General features: G+C 38.3%; 3 protein-coding genes across 3 annotated transcripts; 2 read left to right on the top strand and 1 right to left on the bottom strand.

The window, feature by feature from the left end:
• Positions 1 to 554: 554 nt before the first annotated feature.
• On the top strand, positions 555 to 5,483 carry si:dkey-12l12.1. The gene is made up of 6 exons (XM_044103919.1): positions 555 to 847; positions 2,178 to 2,225; positions 3,847 to 3,957; positions 4,454 to 4,573; positions 4,805 to 4,885; positions 4,968 to 5,483. The coding sequence occupies exons 1-6, from the start codon at positions 725 to 727 to the stop codon at positions 5,028 to 5,030; spliced, it is 546 nt and encodes a 181-aa protein (XP_043959854.1). The 5' UTR covers positions 555 to 724; the 3' UTR covers positions 5,031 to 5,483.
• Positions 5,484 to 13,564: 8,081 nt separating this feature from the next.
• Positions 13,565 to 14,510, bottom strand: LOC122823903 (sperm-associated antigen 16 protein-like). Its single transcript, XM_044103917.1, has one exon. The coding sequence runs from the start codon at positions 14,441 to 14,443 to the stop codon at positions 13,715 to 13,717; it is 729 nt and encodes a 242-aa protein (XP_043959852.1). The 5' UTR covers positions 14,444 to 14,510; the 3' UTR covers positions 13,565 to 13,714.
• On the top strand, positions 14,493 to 18,192 carry ndufb4 (NADH:ubiquinone oxidoreductase subunit B4). Its single transcript, XM_044103918.1, has 3 exons — positions 14,493 to 14,733; positions 16,892 to 17,035; positions 18,040 to 18,192. Exons 1-3 carry the CDS (start codon positions 14,557 to 14,559, stop codon positions 18,100 to 18,102), a joined length of 384 nt encoding a protein of 127 aa, XP_043959853.1. The 5' UTR covers positions 14,493 to 14,556; the 3' UTR covers positions 18,103 to 18,192.
• Positions 18,193 to 18,397: the final 205 nt, after the last annotated feature.

Genomic DNA, 18,397 nt, shown 5'->3' with positions numbered 1-18,397 from the left:
CAGTTAATTTCCTTTTCTTTTTTTTTTATGTCTGATTAAATCGCAAAAAAGAAATCAGATAAACTGTTACAGCCAATATGTCTTACTCTTATTTGAGATATTCTTTTGAGATAACTTTTTTATTACTTGAGAACAAACATTTTTAAAGTATTGCCCTTCTTTATTTAAACTGGTTGTTTATAACCTTTAAACAGAATCTCATCTTTAAAGAAATTCGTAACTTTCTTTATAATGCTGCATTTTATTTTATTACTTTTTTTCCCAGACCTAATAAGCAGCATGTAAACTTTTACCGAAGGAAGTTTGCTCTCTTACTTTTCTTAAGTACACCCATTCACACACATGTTGTCAGCAGCTGTAATGCCGACATAAGTGGAAAACGGTCTTCATATATATATATATATATATATATATATATATATATATATATATATATATATATATATATATATATATTCTCTCTCCGGGTTTGGGTAGAGGGCTTATTGAGGGAAACAACCTTTAAAAGAAAAAGAGCTCCCCCTCAGGATGTCTAACATGTTTCTGCCGGGCCACAGTCCGCTGGCTGGCGCGGAGCACATGCTTGTGGTAGGCTGTTTGTCTGCGCGAAGCTGGCATGGCCTCCCTGTTCCCCCTGCATCTGTTCTCCATTAGACGAGCCGAGAGTATAAAGCAGGGAGCTGACAGGGGCTGGAAGCTAGTCTAGTTCCTGCCTGGCTGGATCATGGGGTTTAGCGTGTGGCTGTGCGTTCTGTGCCTCCAGGCGAGCCTGCTGTCGCACGCCCTGGACTGCTCAGAGGGAAGCCAAGGAGAGCTGTGCGCTGCTGGACAGACCGCAGACAGACAGGTAAGTGACGCACTTTAATGGATCTGATAGTTAGGGAAGGGCAAAGTGTTCATCATGTGTCAGTCACCGTCTGTGCTGCTCAGACACTGCCGGGGTAAGTGCTGCCAATACCAGTCTATTAAAACGTTGTTTAGAGAAAAAGACATAATAACTAACCTCAGGTCCAACAAGACTGAGCAAGAAGTTGTAATATAGTAAAAACTTGCGTTGCTAAGTTGTTTTCTATATTGTGATGCTTTTTTACTTTTTGATGCATTTTCATTTTGTATATTTTTTTCATGAAATGTTCAAAAACATATTCAAACCATTGTTTGAATATGTCATATTTCATTTTAAAATATGTCATTTTTCAAGTTTTTTTTTTTTTTTTTTTACCTGATCTAATCATTAAGTCCTTTATGTGTGTATTTGTAAAGCTATATTTCTAGGTTTGTTTGCATTTTTGGGTTAAATGCCTACACAGAATTTTGGTCCTTCTCCCTCAGACATTCTGTGGTCAGTGTTTACACTGTAGCTCGGCCAGACCAAACCAGTAACTCTGCTGGAATGTAACTTCTTCCACTTAGATTCTTAAGGCCTAACCCTGACCTGTGGAGACGTATAATTTTTTTCCGTTCTAACAGAAACAAAGTCTCATTGTAATGGTTCCTACAGTCACAGTGCCACCACACCAAAATACATACCCATCTGTGGAACAAAATCTTCCGGCTCCCCTGTTCTTTGGCTTTTCATGTGGCTGCCAGCTGTTAGACTTTAGACTGGTATTTAGCTTGTTTTTCCTCCGAGACGGTCCTCGTGTTCTGTCCTAAGTAATCACCCTCATCTGGACAAAAGATCTGACAGCTGCAAAAAAAAAAAAAAAAAAAAAGGAGAGTCTCATCCGAAAGAGTTTGTGCCATATGTGCTCTTTCTGCAGCAGTTATTTGTAATGTAATTACAGCATGCACACAATTATAAGCTTCAGTTGTGGTGAGGACTAACTAATACCAGCAGCAGCATCTTTTTGCGCAGGCTATATTTACAGCATTTGGCTTAGTTTACTTGTGTTTTACCCTTTCCTGCCAAAATAATATGCACTTCGACATGAGAGCTGCACATTAAATAGAGAATTTATGGGATTCACAGAGAGTAACTGTGTTTAGTAAAACAGCAGAGCGATATATGCATAATGCCAGGTTTTGATGAGTAATATTAAAATGAAAGTCAAAGGCAAACATCATATTTTAGTGTGGAATTACTGTTTATTCTGAATTAAATTGAGTCTGATTTTGGGTTTAAATTATACGCTACAAATACATTTTGACTCTGACTTCATTTTTTTTTTTCTCAGCATGATGACAAAAGGCAGCAGAGAGGGCCACACTTACCTGAACAGCTGGTATGTGCAAACATCAACACGTTCCCACTTAAACGGCCAAATTTTTGTGTGGCCGTCAGATTTTGCCACGTCAGATTATGCAAAAATAGAAGCTGAAGTAATGTGGAGGAAAAATCTGAAAACAAAACAGTGTGATGCTGAAAAGTTTCAGAGTCGTTTTAAATGTCTCGTCTTTCTGTGGAAACAATATGATGTTCAGGGATGCCGGATCCCTGAGTTAGGGTCATCTCAATGCTGCGTTTGACTGAAATCTGAAATCAGAAGTGGAATCTGTGACAAATAGGATGAAATGAGCGTACGTCCTGGTTGAAGGATGGATACCAGTGTGATTTGCTGCGGCGCTAACTCTTCTTAGCAATTTTCTACATTTTATGTGTGCAGCAGAAACTTTGGACTCTAATTTCAGGGTTGTTTGGACACGTCCAGCTTCCTGAGTTAAAACTCAGAGCTCAGTGGGAGTTCTTGTTTTTCCCCACTGGGGGTAGGAAAAATCCAATTTCCAAGTGTGACAATAACTCAGCATAAAAACTCAGTTTCTCACAATAACTGGTTCACATTAAAAACCAAAAAGGTGTTATGTTTTTTTGTTTTTTTTCTTTAAATAAAATACTTGATTTTAGTCAAACCATGTTGCTACCACCATGCTTTACAGACAGCATTAGGTTCTGTGGCTTATATTTTTACACCGTTATCTTATGTGGAAACACCTGTAATATTTTTGTTTCCTATAAAATTTTTTCTTCAGACATGCAGAATGAATGCATTATTGTTTAGTGTTGCACTAACAGTGGTGACATAAACACCACCATGAACCAATACGTTTTTTAGTCTAAGTTACTGTCTTGTCACTGCTGCGAAAATTACACACTTTCCTGTTCCTTCCTCATCAAATGTTTAATGTCACACATTTCAGTAATTTAAACTATAAACAAGATGTCCGATTGTGGATTAGGGGAGTCTTATTGGTTTGTGGTTTTATCTTTTGCTGTCTCAACTTTACCAACTCTCCTTTGTTAGCTGTTTCTAAACAGATGAATACATACATTTATCACTCAGTAAGTGGCGACATTCTTCTGTGTCGAAAAAATAAAAGTCTTACAAGATTCAAAAGTATCTTTGAGCCTGAATCACAATAATGCAAGAAATTCCCAACAAAAGCAACAATGCGCGTTCAACTGCAGCAGTCGTCAAAATGGAGATTAGTGGGAAAAGCCGAAGGCCATTTAAAGGGAATTCAAATTATTAGGATTTCTTTTTTCTTACAACTAAAAATCCTCTTTGTGGAGAGTAAAACCTGTTGTTTCTTACAGTGACTGGCCATATGTTAGGAGGATGGTTGGATCAATAGCAATGATTCATCCAGAGAAAATCAATGCAGTAAACGGTGAAGAGTACAAACATTATTAATCTAGCTAAATCCTAAAATCGACTCCAAACGGATGAAAATGAATTTAAAGGTGAGGCGGGGAGAAGAAAGCCAGGGCAGAAACAAACCAGGACTCTTCCGGCCCCAGCGGGACAAAGGACTTGATCCACGTCTGCATTTTAGCACCCAGAGTGGCATGCAGGCGTTGTTGTTTCCCTCTGTGGTCTGTGGTTGTGACTGTCTCATCCTTCCTAGGATTTGTTCCGACGTAAGAGGCAGCTGGAGCGGAGGGGCCCCACCCACCTGAGTCACCCCAACCTACCAGGAGCCGTCTCGGTCAAGGGCTTCCCTAACACTCTGATCCAGGTAAGCCGCTTCTCATAGCCACCCAGAATCCAGGCCAAGCCGGGTTCGGGGCTTTAATGCATTTCATTTTACAAATTAAAATCTGTGCATGTTATTTATCCCCACACCCTCATAAAAAAACTATATGAGCAAAAACTGGTAGTCATAGCCCAAAACACTTGGAGCAGTAACAGCTGTGAACTGTTGCTGTACAAAGTTTTTACTCAGGGAGAAAAAATATAAATACACGCCATTATTTTTAGGGAGCGGAGAGTTTCCCACAAAGATATTGAATAATGATTATTCACTGCTTTTTGTTGCTCTGTTCCATAAAATCCCGAAAGACCACATTGATGTTTGTAGCTGTAAAATGTGAAAACTGTTATAAGGGAGCATCGGTATTAGGAACCATGCAGTGTGTGTGTGTGTGTGCGTGTGCGGGTGTGTGCGTGGGTGTGTGTGTGTGTAAGTTTGTGTATTACTGTCTATATAATCCCTGTATCAATGTTTTTCTTAGGCTGACAGGTCAAGGAGACACTTGCCTCAAACTGCGCTGAATAAGAAGAAGAACAAGCGTAAACACCGCCCAGGCTCCTTCTCCCTCCTTAGCAACGACAAGACAGCCAACCCCCTACAGGTGGGTTTCCATGGTAAAACCAGAGGCAGCGGAGGAACAGCTGGCCCATAGAGACATGATTTGATAAGGCTGCATTGCTCTGTTTCACTGGATGGGCTCAATGTTCTACGTCTGAGGAGTTTGTTTTTGTGAAACCCAGCCGACCCAATTTACCGCCTACGAGCAGAAATGACGTCAAAGCTGATAAAATGTCAACAACTAATGCAGACGCATGTCTGGGAACGCTTTCAGGTGACCAGGGTGAGGAGACAGGTGAAGCTTGACCCTCCCAAGAGGGGAAAGTCGGGTCGTTCTGGCGCGTTCTCAGTCCTGGTGAGTCATCACTTAGATGCATCTTAGCGCTGGAGCGCAATATCTGATCAGTGTTTAAATGACAGTTCACTGTGCTCTGCAGGGAGACCCTCAGGTTGACGGACAGAGCGACGGACAGAGCGACGTGCTTGAAAGGAACGTGTAAGACGTCAAGTGCTGCAGGATGGAAATAAGAATCGTGATGAAGGATGCTACTAAATGGGAAATTTTTAGCATTTATAGAAGAGAAAGGCTATAAAAATCTAACATCCGCATTAAAGCCCTAACTGTTTTTATTTAGTATTTCATCAGGTAATTTTTAAGTGTCTATCATAATTATTTTACCAGGAAGCTGGCTTACACTAATCAGAGCTACTCTATTGTATATTCAGTTCTATTCTATGTGTCTGCATGTCATATTAAGAGATCTTTTAGTATTATTTTACTTTGGCATTTTTCTGTCACATATTTAATCACATCTAAGTGTTTGGAGTATATTTTTGCACAACTCTTTTTTCTGTTTGGTTTTTTTTCTTGCTGTCATATCAGGTTTCGGTAAACGTAAACGGAGAGTTATAATTAACAAGTCTTTATTAATTAAACATTTTGTACACTTTTATTAAGTGAATTTCTTGCTCTTCACTCTATAATAAGTTACATTTGTCTTTTACTATGACTTAACAGACGTTGCAGATACACTGCATGGCTGCCACAAGAGACCCTCTAATCCGTTCAAATTACTGCAGCCAATGGTAAAAAGCTTCCATGTAAGAGAGAGAGAAAAAAAAATCTAAATCAACTCCACACCATCTGTTGCAGGACCTGAACTGTTTAAAAAAAAAAAAATCTAGTGCCATTTTAATTATTTTTGGCCAGAAATGGAAATGCAGTTTCGTCTAGATAGAAAGATTACTTTCAGCATTACACATTGGGAAATATGTGCTCAGAATGAGATCTTTGTGGACTGCTCTGAGGTTTGGGCTTATTTGGAAAAACCACCTGTGCATCGCCGCGATGAATGCAAGATTGAAAAACAGAGCTTACCCTGTTTTAATTTCTTGGAAAACAACGTAAGCCATCCAAAGGTTTACTTTGGACTTTTTTTCTTGTCTTGTTAAGAAATACATTGCTTGATTTTTTTTTTTTTTTTTTTTTTTTTTTTGCTATGTCTCCACCAGTTTCCCAAATGTTTGTTCATTGTTCAGAATAGGTCAGACTAGCAATCCAATTTAGTCAGGCTGGCGAAATAACATCTTTGAAAGTCAAATTTCCACAGATTCTCAACTGTGTTTAGGTCAGGACATGACTGGGCTTTTCCAACTTGCTTCCCACTGTAGCTCTGGCTGTATGTCGAGGGCTTTTACTCTGCTGGAAGGTGAAACTCCACCCCATTCTCAAGTCTGCCACCTCCACCATTCTTCACTTGAGGGTTCATGTGTTCAGGATGATGTGTCATGTCAAGATTTTACCATATGAAATGTTGTGCATGTTGGCTAAAACGTTACGTTTTCGACTAATCTGACCAGAGCATCTTTATCTAACACTTCTTTCACCTCATCTGTGGAGCTTTGCAGGTCCTCCACAGCTACCGAGGGCTTCATTGCTTCATCTCCGATTACTTTGTCAGTTAAATTCACGGCAGTGTCTTCATAAGGTTTGCAGTCTTTCCATACTCTTTCTGTCTTTTGGATGATGGATTGAAGAACGCTCCATGAAACGATCATAATGTCGCGTTTCCCAACACATTTCTTTAAATATCTCCACAACTTCATTCACGACCAATCAGTTGTGTTCCTTGATCTTCAAGTTTTAAAAAGGTTCAAATAGCAAAAATACGCTTGAAAAACACTACATAACTAAATGTGTTTAAAAGACCATGGAGTGACTAATGCACTCCTCATTTTCTGATCAAAGCCTCTACCCTCGCTGATGTAAGACGAGAAGTGCCTATGATCCCATTTTTGTGCTTTTTCCAGGCACAGACAGAATCACAACAACACAAAAAAAACTGCTATTTATAAACCTGGCATTTTCCCCCAAAGCACATAATTGGTGCAAAACATGCTTCAGCAGCTCGCTCTGGGATAAAATAGACAAGCACAAAGCCCTGATGTTGTCATTCAGTTATCACGAAGCCTGAATTAGCAGGATGTGATCAGTCTCAGTCATCCTGGCGACAATCTATCATGGGAAATAGAAATCTGATTTCTCTGACTCACTGATGGAAATAAAAAGAAAGAGACCTTACTAGGAGGACAAGAGATGTAGTTTTCAACAATAAAAAAGCTATCAGGGTATTTCTTGACTGCATTTGTCATTAAAAGTGGACTCAACACCTAGCTTAAAGGCATTGGTAATTCTCAGACTGTGTAAAAATAGATTTAAATAGTTCCTAAGTATTTGCCTTTGTAAATTTTTTAATCTAAGTGTGAGTCTGAGTACGTCAACAAGTGTGGCCAAAGCAAGACGGAGTGGCTGTTGTTGTGTACTGTGGTGTTGTAATGGTGTGTGGCTTTGTTTCCGCTCTGCTCTGGATCAAATCTTTCTCTCCAGAGCCAAACTGATCATAGTGACGACTGACCGAAATAATCTGGAAGCTATTAATCTGGAGGTCTGTGGTAGGAAGTGATGCAGGCGGGGGTGGCATCTCAGACTTTCCCATAAAAGCCCAGTCAGGTTCATGTGTAGTTAGTGGCTTTTGCAGTCAATTTCACCAAGCCCTTAGAAGCCACGCTCTAAGTGATAGTTTCACTTTGACCATCTCATCCCGATCAACACGCAATGTGGGAAAACTTAGTGATAAACATGTTTGATGAGAGCAGCAGGGATAAATTTGTCCTTCTGGAACCTTTGAGATTTATCCAATTTGATCATGTCAATGAAGAATATGTACACCACAAACAATTAGAAATAATTATTAAAAACCTTAGCAATTTTATAGCTTCATTGATATTTTTAGTACAAAAGAGACGATGAGGTAAGGAATATTAACCGTGGATCGAAATTGATTGTGAAATTGAGTGGAAATGCATTTTATCAACACAGCTTATTAAGAACTTAGCTGTTACATTATTTGATGGATAAATAAATGGAACAACTAAATATAAAAATTTAATTTTAATCTCTCACATCATTGTGGATAGATTGTGTGACACTCAGGGTTCAGGGTAGAAAGTTTCCTACAAACCTTGATCTAAACTCAATCATGGCTGCATTTCTCAGCCACAATAATGGCTGATAAATAATAAACAATTCAGTTACTCTTCAGTTTGTATCTCATTAAAGGTTTTTATATGTAAACACATCTTTATGTACATGCTGCTTTAGTCTGAAACTGCAAAACGCACTGTCATTACCCAAATTGTTGTAAACATGTGTAGCTAGTTATAATTAGCCTATAGTCACTGAGTAAAACAACTGTAAAATGTTCTTTAACTTGTGACAGTGGTTTTTAATGCAGGCTTTTCAAAGTACTTTCCCTTTGAGTGGTATGTAATTACACCAAAAAAATAAATGTCCAAACTACGCTTATCCTTCATATGTTACAACAAATTTGCTTCATGTTTACCTTGTAAATAACTGAAGCTAAAATTTCCCCTGAGTACTACCATTAGAGGCATCCCATGGGTTTGACATTTAAATTAAAATTCAGAGATGCTGGAGATGTATTTGTATTGTAGAAGTAGAGAAGTAAAATTGTTAAGTACTGTAAAGACCATATAATCAAATAAATATGAATAAAATATAGAATGACAAAGAGTAACATTCTTATTATCTGCAACAGTACTTGCCATCATCATTAAAAACATGAACAGCAAAAAAATCAAGTATTAGTAGATAACATGAAATTTGCAAAAACTGAAATAAACAAATGATAAGATATAATATATACTTTAAGCTTCAACTAAAAGCTATACTTAACAGCTGTATCTTTAATTTGCTTTTCAAAATTTAAGCCAGTCTTTAAAAATCAGCGCGTACATTGACTTATACGTTGCCTTCGTCAGACAGACTGCACTCCCACATCAGAGCAGTAAAACTTTGGTCAGCACAAAATAAAACCAGCTGAGAGAAATGAAAATACTTAAGTCAGTGTACTTATGACAAAAATATGTGTTGGTTTAATTTATCTACCTGTAAAGGTTTAAATTTCAACATGGTGTTTGATGCCAGATTTCCCCTGGGATGTGATTCCAAGTTGAAATGAGGTACTCCCCGCTCAATATTCCTGAAGTGTTTCTCATCTGACCTCAGACTGTAGCCTCCTTTTCAGGCTGAACTTGGCTCCTCGTGGACATGTCCTGCCACCTCCCATTAGATCACAAACGGGGCGTTGGCTGTCTCCCCCGTGGTCGTGTCACTCTGAGCAGCTCTCTCTGAAATCTGTCAAAACTTCCTGCCTCAATGGTCCCACTCTGTCACATCGCTCTAACTATGATGAGGAAAGAAGAAAATAGTATAAGCTGTGTATTAAAATTTGGCTTAAAGTAAAATAAAAATTCGAAGACTATAGACAGGTTTAAAGCAAGCTGTAATAAAAAAAAAAAAATCCAATGAGAAAAAAACAACTGCAAAACAAAATCTGTGTTTAAGATCAGAAGGAAGAAGTAAAAACAAAAACAAATATGTTAAAATAGTGTAGTGACTTATGGTTAGACTGGGAAATAGCACTACTGAGTCAGTCAGTTTGTTTCGGAATATGTGGCCCTGATAGCTGAAGGCTACAGAAACGAGCTGAAATCTCATGTATTTCTGCATTCTGAGAGTACAGTGCTCTTTTAGGACGATAGGAAAATGTTTAAAAACTGGTGAAGGCTGGTCGCTGACAGATTTGTAGGTGAAAAGATAAATTTTGAATTCAACTGTGCAGGGAGCCAGCGCAGAGATTAGAATACAGGAGAAATATGGCATCTTTTACTCGTCCTTATCTGCCCTCCAGCTGCAGCAGTTTGAATGAGTTGAAGTTTTCATAAAGAACTTTTGGATCATCCAGATAACGTCATTTATTTAGGCAAGTTTTTAGCTTCATTATGAAACACAGTGCTTCAGATTTTAGTAATGTTGCGTAGGTGGAAGAAAGCCGGAAGTAAAACTTTGGGGGTTGGGGGTTATGTTGGGTGATGGAAATATGTTAGTCAAAAGCATTTTCCTACAGCTAACCTTGAAGCCAAGACTGTACCATGAACAGAAACTGAGAGTAGTAGTATGTTAATATAATGTTCCAGAGGGTCAGAAACCATCATTTCTGTTTATTCCATAGCTATGGATCTTTCAGGGCTTCACATTCAATTGTGTTTTTGGCAAATGGTAGATGTCAGGTAGCGTCACAGACTGATAAGCTTTCTCACCAGCATACAAATATCAATGCTTGGGATTGATGCTACTTGAATGCACCAGTTAAAAAGTATCAGCTCAAGCACTGAACCATGGGGAACTCCATGTAGCAGTTGTATTTATTATGTACAACAAAAAGTTCTATGACATTGTTTAAGATATCTTTAACACTGTTAAGTCACAGTTTTCAAGGATATGCATAGCCACAGATTTGATCGCAATATATTCGAAAGCTTCAATAAGGATGTGACTGAAATTAATTATCTTTTAAAGGACCAAGCAAACATTTCTCTGGAGTACAGATTGTATTTAACAAAGTGACGGACATATTTCCTAATTCTGTAGATGTTTTGCCAATTTTTGATTTTTTTTGTGGCCTAAAACAACTGGACTTAAAAAGCTTGATTATGTAGTCGAACAATTACTTTCTTTGCCCAACGTACTACAGTAATATGGAAACTTTTTTGTTGGCAATCTTCAAAGTTGTTTTTATCCTTGACATTACACAGACAGGTAACGGATGTACAGTCTTTGCGCTAAGGTCAGCAGAGCCAAGTAAAATGTGCAGGATTTTGTCAGTTCTGTCTCTGAGCAGTATTTCTCTGTAGCTCTCCTTGAAAATGATTGATGTCTCTGAATAACATTTACAAGCCACAGTGTCCTGCATACATTATTAAAGCAGAAAATACAACACAGTTAAACTCACTGCCCCCATATCTGTAGCAAAACTGACTTGTAAAATGACTGCATAAATAAAGTTTGTAAAATTAAAGGAGATAATTAACAGAAGTTAAACGTGCACCAAGGCAGGGACGTTTCCTACATTTCATGAGCCCGAGCCAAGGTTGAGGAGAAAAAGTGCTTCCTTGTTCTCCTTTCCCTTCAGGTTGATAAAAAGGTCACTGCAGGCTTTGAAGTGGACAGAGCTGTCAGGGGAGGGAAGCCCAGAGGAACACGCAGGGAGTCGGGCAGGCGGGAGATGAATTGCAATCAGACTGCAGCCTTCGAAGACTGAGCCTCAAAGAGCATCGTACTGGTACACATTAGGTCATTGTCTATGAGCAACCACTTCAGTGAACTTCGAGTAGAGACGTAGCTGTAATATGTGGTTGGAAAAAGTAACTGGTTTGTCCTTTTTGAGTCAGTCTTGCATGCGCTCATTTGAAAAAATAAATAGCAACCGAAGCAACACGAAATAACCTCAGATTACAGAGCATGATTAAGTCTGACGAAGGGACACAGAGCGGAGATAGGAATCACGTGGGGCTTTTTCGTTCCCTTATCTCTTAGACAGAGTAACATCCCTATCTCTGTTATCTGCCAAAGAGTTTGCACAATACCTGCATCGACAATAAATGCCAGTCAGAATCACAGATAAAGAACTAAACACCCATCCTCTGCAGAGAAGACGTGCAAGGTGAGGAAGCGGCGGCAGGAGAATGAAAAGACGAGGATAAACCACACAGTGATTAATTCTCCAGAAGCTCAAGAACTCTCCATAGTTCAGCTTCTCGATCATGAGGTTGAAGAGGACCAGCCGGGGCAGAAACACATTAACGTTTCATTTTCTGATCCTAAATCTGTCCCTGGAACGGACTGTAGTCTCACACTGAATTTTATTTCAGAGTCATAAATAGCTGTTTCAGGGCAGCAGAGCAGGCTGGCACTTTGGCGATCCCGAGAGGACATTAAATCATTTGGTCATACATACTGCAGCGGTGCCCCAGTCCCTGGATCAAAAAGTTTTCGCTGCATCTCTGCACCACTCCGCTGCCCAAGAATGAAGTTCAAAATTAGAGCAGCTGCAAGAACCGAGAGAGAACCTGCTCTGCTTTGTGTTTTTAAATGATCGTTGGTTTTTCAGTTTAGCATTCATCCCGCAGATGGGTTCTAAGGGGCCTTGGAAAAATATTCTTCTCCCTGCACATTTGGCCCCATTATAAAAGAAGACGTCACTGTGTTATGGAATGACACAAATATAATTCTGAAAAGTTAAGTGTCTGTTTTGTATTAAGACCCAAAGTACATGAACGTGTCACAATGGTCCAGTCAAAGTCCAGACCTAAATCTGATCGAGGATCTATGGTAAGACTTGAAAGTGTAAATATTCACAGACGCTCAACTTGAGCTTGAGCAATCTAGCAAGAAACAATGTGAGAAGCAGGTAGAGACATACCTCATAAGACTGTTCCTGCAGTAAAAAGTGATTATTTGATGTAATAGTTCAAGTCCGCTAAAAACAAATTTGTGCAAGATTTTCTTTTTTATTGAAAACTGCATCCTTCATTTTCCACGTCACAAAGACACTTGTTTCCACATGTCGGTGACATAAAAGCACAATAAAATATATTGAAGTTTGTGGCTGTAATGACAAAGTGTGAAAACATCAGACATCGTAACGTGTTTTAACTTTTACTTTATTAATCTTAAACAGATATATTAAAAAATGGTTTTAGGTTGATTGAGTCTTGCTATGCCCGACATATTGTCAAGACTACAGCAAAACAACAGCACACTGATGGAAACACTAGAAATTCCTGGTCCACCTGCAGGGAGCAGAATATTACACCAACGTGTTTAACATTCTCATAACAAATTCATAAACCTCTCAAAAGTAATTTAGATCTATTTTTTGCAATATTAGCTGAAAAGTATTTGTGCTCTGTGGGGTATAATAAGCATGCTTATTTTCTGCTCAAAGCCACACAATCTTACAGGCATCAGTGATGTGAGAGAAATCACATTTGAAATCTCCATGTGCTCTTTTTCTGCTGCCGCTACTTCTGAATGGGTTTTCCACTGTGTGAAAAAGGCAGAGCTTGATGTAGACCGCCCTCTTGTGGTTACAAATAGAAGTTTTCAACTTGGAAAAACAAGACAAAACATCTTTGTGAAATAGCTATAAAAAAAGATGGACACAGGTCATCTTGAATTACATACAAGACATCAAAAAGGGTACTTTTTTTAAAAGCAAAATTTAGCATTTTATTTTGTTAAAACTTTGTTCCCTCTCATTTGTTTCCGTTCTGTCTTTTTTGTTTGGCTAATGTTTTTAATCTTAATGTTAAGATTTAAGAGGACATCCATACATTCTTTCCTTTGTGATAAACTGTTTAATGCATTTCACGATTATTGTCATTGTGAGGTTATTTGAGTAATCGACAGCGTGGCAATTGTGTAAAGGTTCGTGAAATGGTGTTCCTATTACTGCCATGCAGGTTTTTAAAGATTGTAGTTATTTTAAAACACAAGAAGGTTGTTGTAGTCTTACCAAATGAAAATGCAGACAGTTTTCTTCTAGCTTAAAGTTTTGATTCAAAAACCTTTCACCGCGGCTTTAAGGTGGACAAAATTATATGTCTTGTGTCTTGTGCATTAATAATTACGTTTATTGTATATTCTGTATTGGAAAACTCTATCCGACAACGGATTTATGTCACCTATCCAAAAGGTGACACGTTTTTTTTTAAAAAAAAAATTCAAAAAGGAATAAAGCACATTGTTATGAAGTTAGATTCATTTCATTGAACCGCTGTTTTTATTGGTCTGAGATGAGGAGGCATCCTGTCGGGCAGCCTGATTGCCCCCCTGAAGTAGCGCTTTGTCCCTCTCCACCGCCACCTGCAGGACTTGCTTTGACAACGCCTGGCATTTGTCAGTCATCCTCTTTATTTCAGGCTGGTAGCCCTCACATTGCAGTTTCAGCTTATTTATGTCCCCAATGAGTTTGTTTATCTCTCTGACCAGCCGTTGATGCTCCAACCGGTGGGCATCGTGGGCTCTCTTGGCCCTCTGCAGGGACTCGGCTGCGACAGCGGCCGCCTGCCTGTACTCCTCCTTCTCCTCCCAAGCACTTTTCAGCTCTCGGGCCAAATGCTCGGTCTCAGTGTACACTTTCGGGATCAGGTCGATCTGCTTCGCATCCACATCTCCATTCAGCAGTAGCTCAGACCATTCCGCTTCAAAACACGCCAAAGTTCCCGTCATGCCGTGTTTGAACAGGAAATTCAGTAAAAAATCAAACACAGAAAGCTCTTGGTCAGAGGTGCTGGGCCTCCGATTAAGTGAAGCGACCGCCTCTGCTCGTTCCTGGATGGCTTTCTCAGCCGCTTCCAAGTCTTCTTCGCTCTGATCATCTCTAACGCTCTGATCATCTTTAAGATCTTCCGCACACTCCAGGCCTTGATTTCCATCCTCCGATGACTCTTTGTTTTGTGGTTTTCCACTTTTTTCAGGAGAGTCCATCCTTTCACTTGAAAGTTGAATAAAAAGTGTTTTGAACGTTGTCGTGGTTACGACGCGAGTCTAGCAACGCGAGATTTTACATACTCTCGTTTCTCGTCTGTCACCAAACAATCATGGCGGACTACCGAGAGGCGCCCTTGGCGACTCGGCCACAAACACTGGACCCAAATGAATATTTCAATCTTTCTCCGGAGTACAGGCGCGCACAGGAGGAGCGAGCAGCACTGCGGGCCAACCTAAAAAGGCAGTACCAGCTGCAGCTGAACAACCCGACCAGGACAGAGCTCGTTGTAAGTGGCTAAGTTAGCATATTAGCAACCAAAGTCACCCCTGATTTAAGGAGAACTAAATGTTACTGACGGTTAAATGTTATGACCGAACCTGAACAAAAAGTGCTCAGTATCGAGCATTTGTTAATTTTGTCTTTATTTCCTTTTGCTTTACATGGTTATAAAGACAGCTCTAACGATTAGGTTTGAATGTTGAAGTTTTCCAAGCAACTTCAAGCTAGCCATAATAATTCAGAGGGCCGTCGTTAGAAAAGGAAGTATATAGGATGAGCAGAGATAAATAAATTTTAAAAAAACATTTTCAATGGGTTTATATGGGTTATTTGACTACCGTAATTTCCTCTCATATGCGATATGGAATGGAAAAAGAACGAGATCCATATATTAACTTGATTTAAAGCTGCAGTATGTAACTTTTTTTTATAAATAACGTTGTTTTTTTTTACATATTTGTTAAAACCTTCACCAAGTCGTGTGACAGTACATTATGTGGCAGGTAATTTTTGAAAAGACTGATTTCCTCCAACTCCTCTCTGAGCCAGTTTCAGTCTGAAGAAAAGCACTGCTCCCGACCAAGTCCAGCCAATCAGAGCCTAAATGAAGCTCTAAGCGCATTCAATCAATGCTGCTAAATATGACTAATAACTTACTGTTACAGGAAACGCTCTCATTGATGGTGATGCTAACTATCCTGTGCATACATGACATTCTCTGTTAGCTACAGCAGCATAGCAGAGATGAAGTGGGGGAGAATGATGAGCAACAACACATGGTACTGTGATTGACAGCGCTAAGACCCACCTCCTAGCTTTGATTGGTTGTTTCTAGTTAGCACCAGGTAAAGGTAAAGGGACTAGCTCTCTTTCACAAATTATCTCTCTCATACCAGCCTGTCATAACAACAAATTCTGCTGGCCGATAAATTTTCCAAAAAGTTACTGCGATAAATGATAATGTCGTTGTTTTGAGACCGTTTTCAATTAATATAATTGAAAACGCAATGGCTTGATGATGCAAGGACACATCATTGTCGAAGATCAATAAACTTTAAATTCTAATGAACATCCAACACTGAAAAGAGCAATTAAATATCAAAAATGAATAAACAAAGCAACAGAAACACCAAAATGAATTATGAAATATCTGTAAACAGTTGCCCTCACACACTTATGTTTACATACTAATTGGATTCAGTTCACGTTGGGGTCCAACCAACAGACACACTTTGGCAGGCCCCGTTTAAATCTTTTTCAGAAATTTCTTCTTTCTAATCTCCTGGAGCCTTTCTCTTCCAGTGGTCCATGGTTAATGTTATAAACGGCATGTCACCAAAAAACATAGTGACTACTTGTTACTGGCAGACTGACTGATTACCAGTTTGCAGCTACATGTATTGGTAACTATGGGACATACCTCAGTTTAACATATTACAGTTGTATGGTCAAATTATTTTCAGTCTTTTCTAGAGGTTGCATTACTTTTGTCCAGGCCTCTTTCTTTTTTTTTGTACTTTTTTTCTTATTTTATGAAACCATATTTTAAAACCAACATTTGATATTTATTAGTTAATATTCAGCATTTTTTTTTATGTACTATTTTTTTGCCAGTTTCAAGTTATTTCAGTGACCTTTGTGGGCTTTATGATCGTTAGCAGAGAACCTTTTATTCCCTGTGTGTAAATAGGAAAAAGAATGTTAAGTATCTTAGCTGAAAATGTTCTTGGACTGTAAACATCAGTAAGAAGATCTTTGATTTTCTTTTTTCAACATTATTATTATTTTAGTTGAAGCACATTTTGTTTGGATTCTTTTTTTTTTACTTTTATCTATTATAGAAGGTTTACTCTGAGTTTTTATGTGTTGATTACTATTTTTCTTTCAACAGAAATAAAACAGGCCTTAAAAAAGTTGGAGTTGGCATAAAACTTTTTTTTTTTTTTTACACAGCAGTATATCAAAAGAACAAACTTTTGTTTCAAAATCATTCATGAATTGAGCCCATAACTCTGACTTCTGCCATCCATGTTCAAAAATGCTTTATTCATTACAATTCATTGCCAGTTAAACAGTTGTTTACTAAATAAATGACTTAAGTAAATCCTAATCTGATGGTTCTTTAACACATAATTAACTGTAATATCAAATGTCTGTGTTTGTAGGAAGACCCTGCCCTAACGAGGTGGGTGTATGCACGAGCCAACCCCTACCCTCACTTCAGACCCACAACAAAGACTTCTTTGCTGGGTTTTATGTTTGGAGTGGTCCCTCTGTTTGCCCTCTACTACATCTTCAAGACAGACAGGGTACGAGACAAGAGGCCCCTCTGCCTTCTCTTTGCTTTACGTTTTATGGACAAGTTTACCCACAAACCTTAGTGTCTAATGTTTATTAGATAATAACATAATCTGCATCATTCTTTAAGGTTAACTGCTTCATTTAAATATTGTACATGTAAATATAGTAATTGGTTTAATTTATAATTAATTTCATTAACAAGTTTTTACTATATTATTTATTTTAACTTTCTGTCAAACAAATTGTAAAATAGAATTTACATAAATTCCTAAAAAAACACTGCTATATATAAATGAATAAAAAATGTATTTATTCCCATATGTTAAACAAAATATTGAGTTTAAAGTAAGGAATACAATAACTTGGGCACTATATAAAGATTACGTTTTGTGCTGTGCAAACTTTATTTGCTGTTGATATTTCTCAGCATTTAATTTTGTTTAATTGCCATGTTTCTTTACCAGTTCAGTTATCTTTGTTGACATGAGACTTTGTTGTGTATGTTACAGCACTAAGAACATCTGACGAATCAAATCCATCATCCGGACAGTTTATATGAACTCTGCTGCCTACCTACCTTTAGTAGAATTTGCGTTTTTAGACAAGAATTAGATTTTTAGACAAACTAAAAAGCGATCAGAATCAATGTTCCTTTTGAGACAGATCGAATTACAGTCAAAATAAATGCTTAGTTCGAAATCTCCGCGCTTCCATTTCTCTCCCCATTGTCATGGAGATTTACCCTGTAAATCGTAGTCAATTGACGTTCCAGCGAAAATTTGCTGCCGTTGTCTCACTGTGCTGGAGCCATCATGCTCGCTTCTTCCCCCTCTTCTCTGCTGGGCGGAGGGGAAAAGAAAACTGCTTTGAAATCACAAAATGCTCACTCATAAAGCACATCGTTGAGAAAATGTCCAAAAGGTGAAGGGGTGAAGTGGGGCGGGGGAATAATGTGTCTTTGTTGCTATGGAAACTGTACCAGCCAGTCATCTGTTTGTCGTCTGTTTTACAGGATAACAAGGAGGCGAAGATTAAGGCCGGAACCCTCAATCGCAAGTTCAGTTTATCATCATGAGCTTCAGTACAGAAGGTTCCTTCTGTGATATTCCAGAAATGTTGTTGTGTGTAATTATAATAAAATAAAATGAAATGTTATTGTTCAACAGTTATGTGGCTTGGATAAGTTGATTTCAAAGGAGAAAAGTAAGAAAAAGGTTCTACAAGTCAAAAGAGCAAGAAGTGAATCAGCAGTTACATTAATAAGAGCTATTTATCAGCAATATTTATAGATTATTATTCTAATTTATAGAATAATAAGTAACCTTTAACAATAAGGGAAACTGACAAAATTTACACAGCGTGTATTATTC

Source organism: Gambusia affinis, linkage group LG21 (assembly GCF_019740435.1).
Source record: "Gambusia affinis linkage group LG21, SWU_Gaff_1.0, whole genome shotgun sequence".
In the NCBI taxonomy this organism is placed as follows: Eukaryota; Metazoa; Chordata; class Actinopteri; order Cyprinodontiformes; family Poeciliidae; genus Gambusia; species Gambusia affinis.
This window is presented reverse-complemented; position numbering and strand designations above follow the sequence as displayed.

What these genes read in the sequence shown, in the direction of transcription:
- si:dkey-12l12.1 (XM_044103919.1), top strand. Translation starts at nt 725, where the DNA reads ATGGGGTTTAGCGTGTGGCTGTGCGTTCTGTGCCTCCAGGCGAGCCTG. An exon ending in GACAGACCGCAGACAGACAG is followed by an intron (nt 848 to 2,177) that starts GTAAGTGACGCA and finishes TTTTTTTCTCAG; the next exon opens with CATGATGACAAAAGGCAGCA. An exon ending in CACACTTACCTGAACAGCTG is followed by an intron (nt 2,226 to 3,846) that starts GTATGTGCAAAC and finishes CATCCTTCCTAG; the next exon opens with GATTTGTTCCGACGTAAGAG.
- LOC122823903 (XM_044103917.1), bottom strand. Translation starts at nt 14,443, where the DNA reads ATGGACTCTCCTGAAAAAAGTGGAAAACCACAAAACAAAGAGTCATCG.
- ndufb4 (XM_044103918.1), top strand. Translation starts at nt 14,557, where the DNA reads ATGGCGGACTACCGAGAGGCGCCCTTGGCGACTCGGCCACAAACACTG. An exon ending in CGACCAGGACAGAGCTCGTT is followed by an intron (nt 14,734 to 16,891) that starts GTAAGTGGCTAA and finishes CTGTGTTTGTAG; the next exon opens with GAAGACCCTGCCCTAACGAG. An exon ending in ACATCTTCAAGACAGACAGG is followed by an intron (nt 17,036 to 18,039) that starts GTACGAGACAAG and finishes TCTGTTTTACAG; the next exon opens with GATAACAAGGAGGCGAAGAT.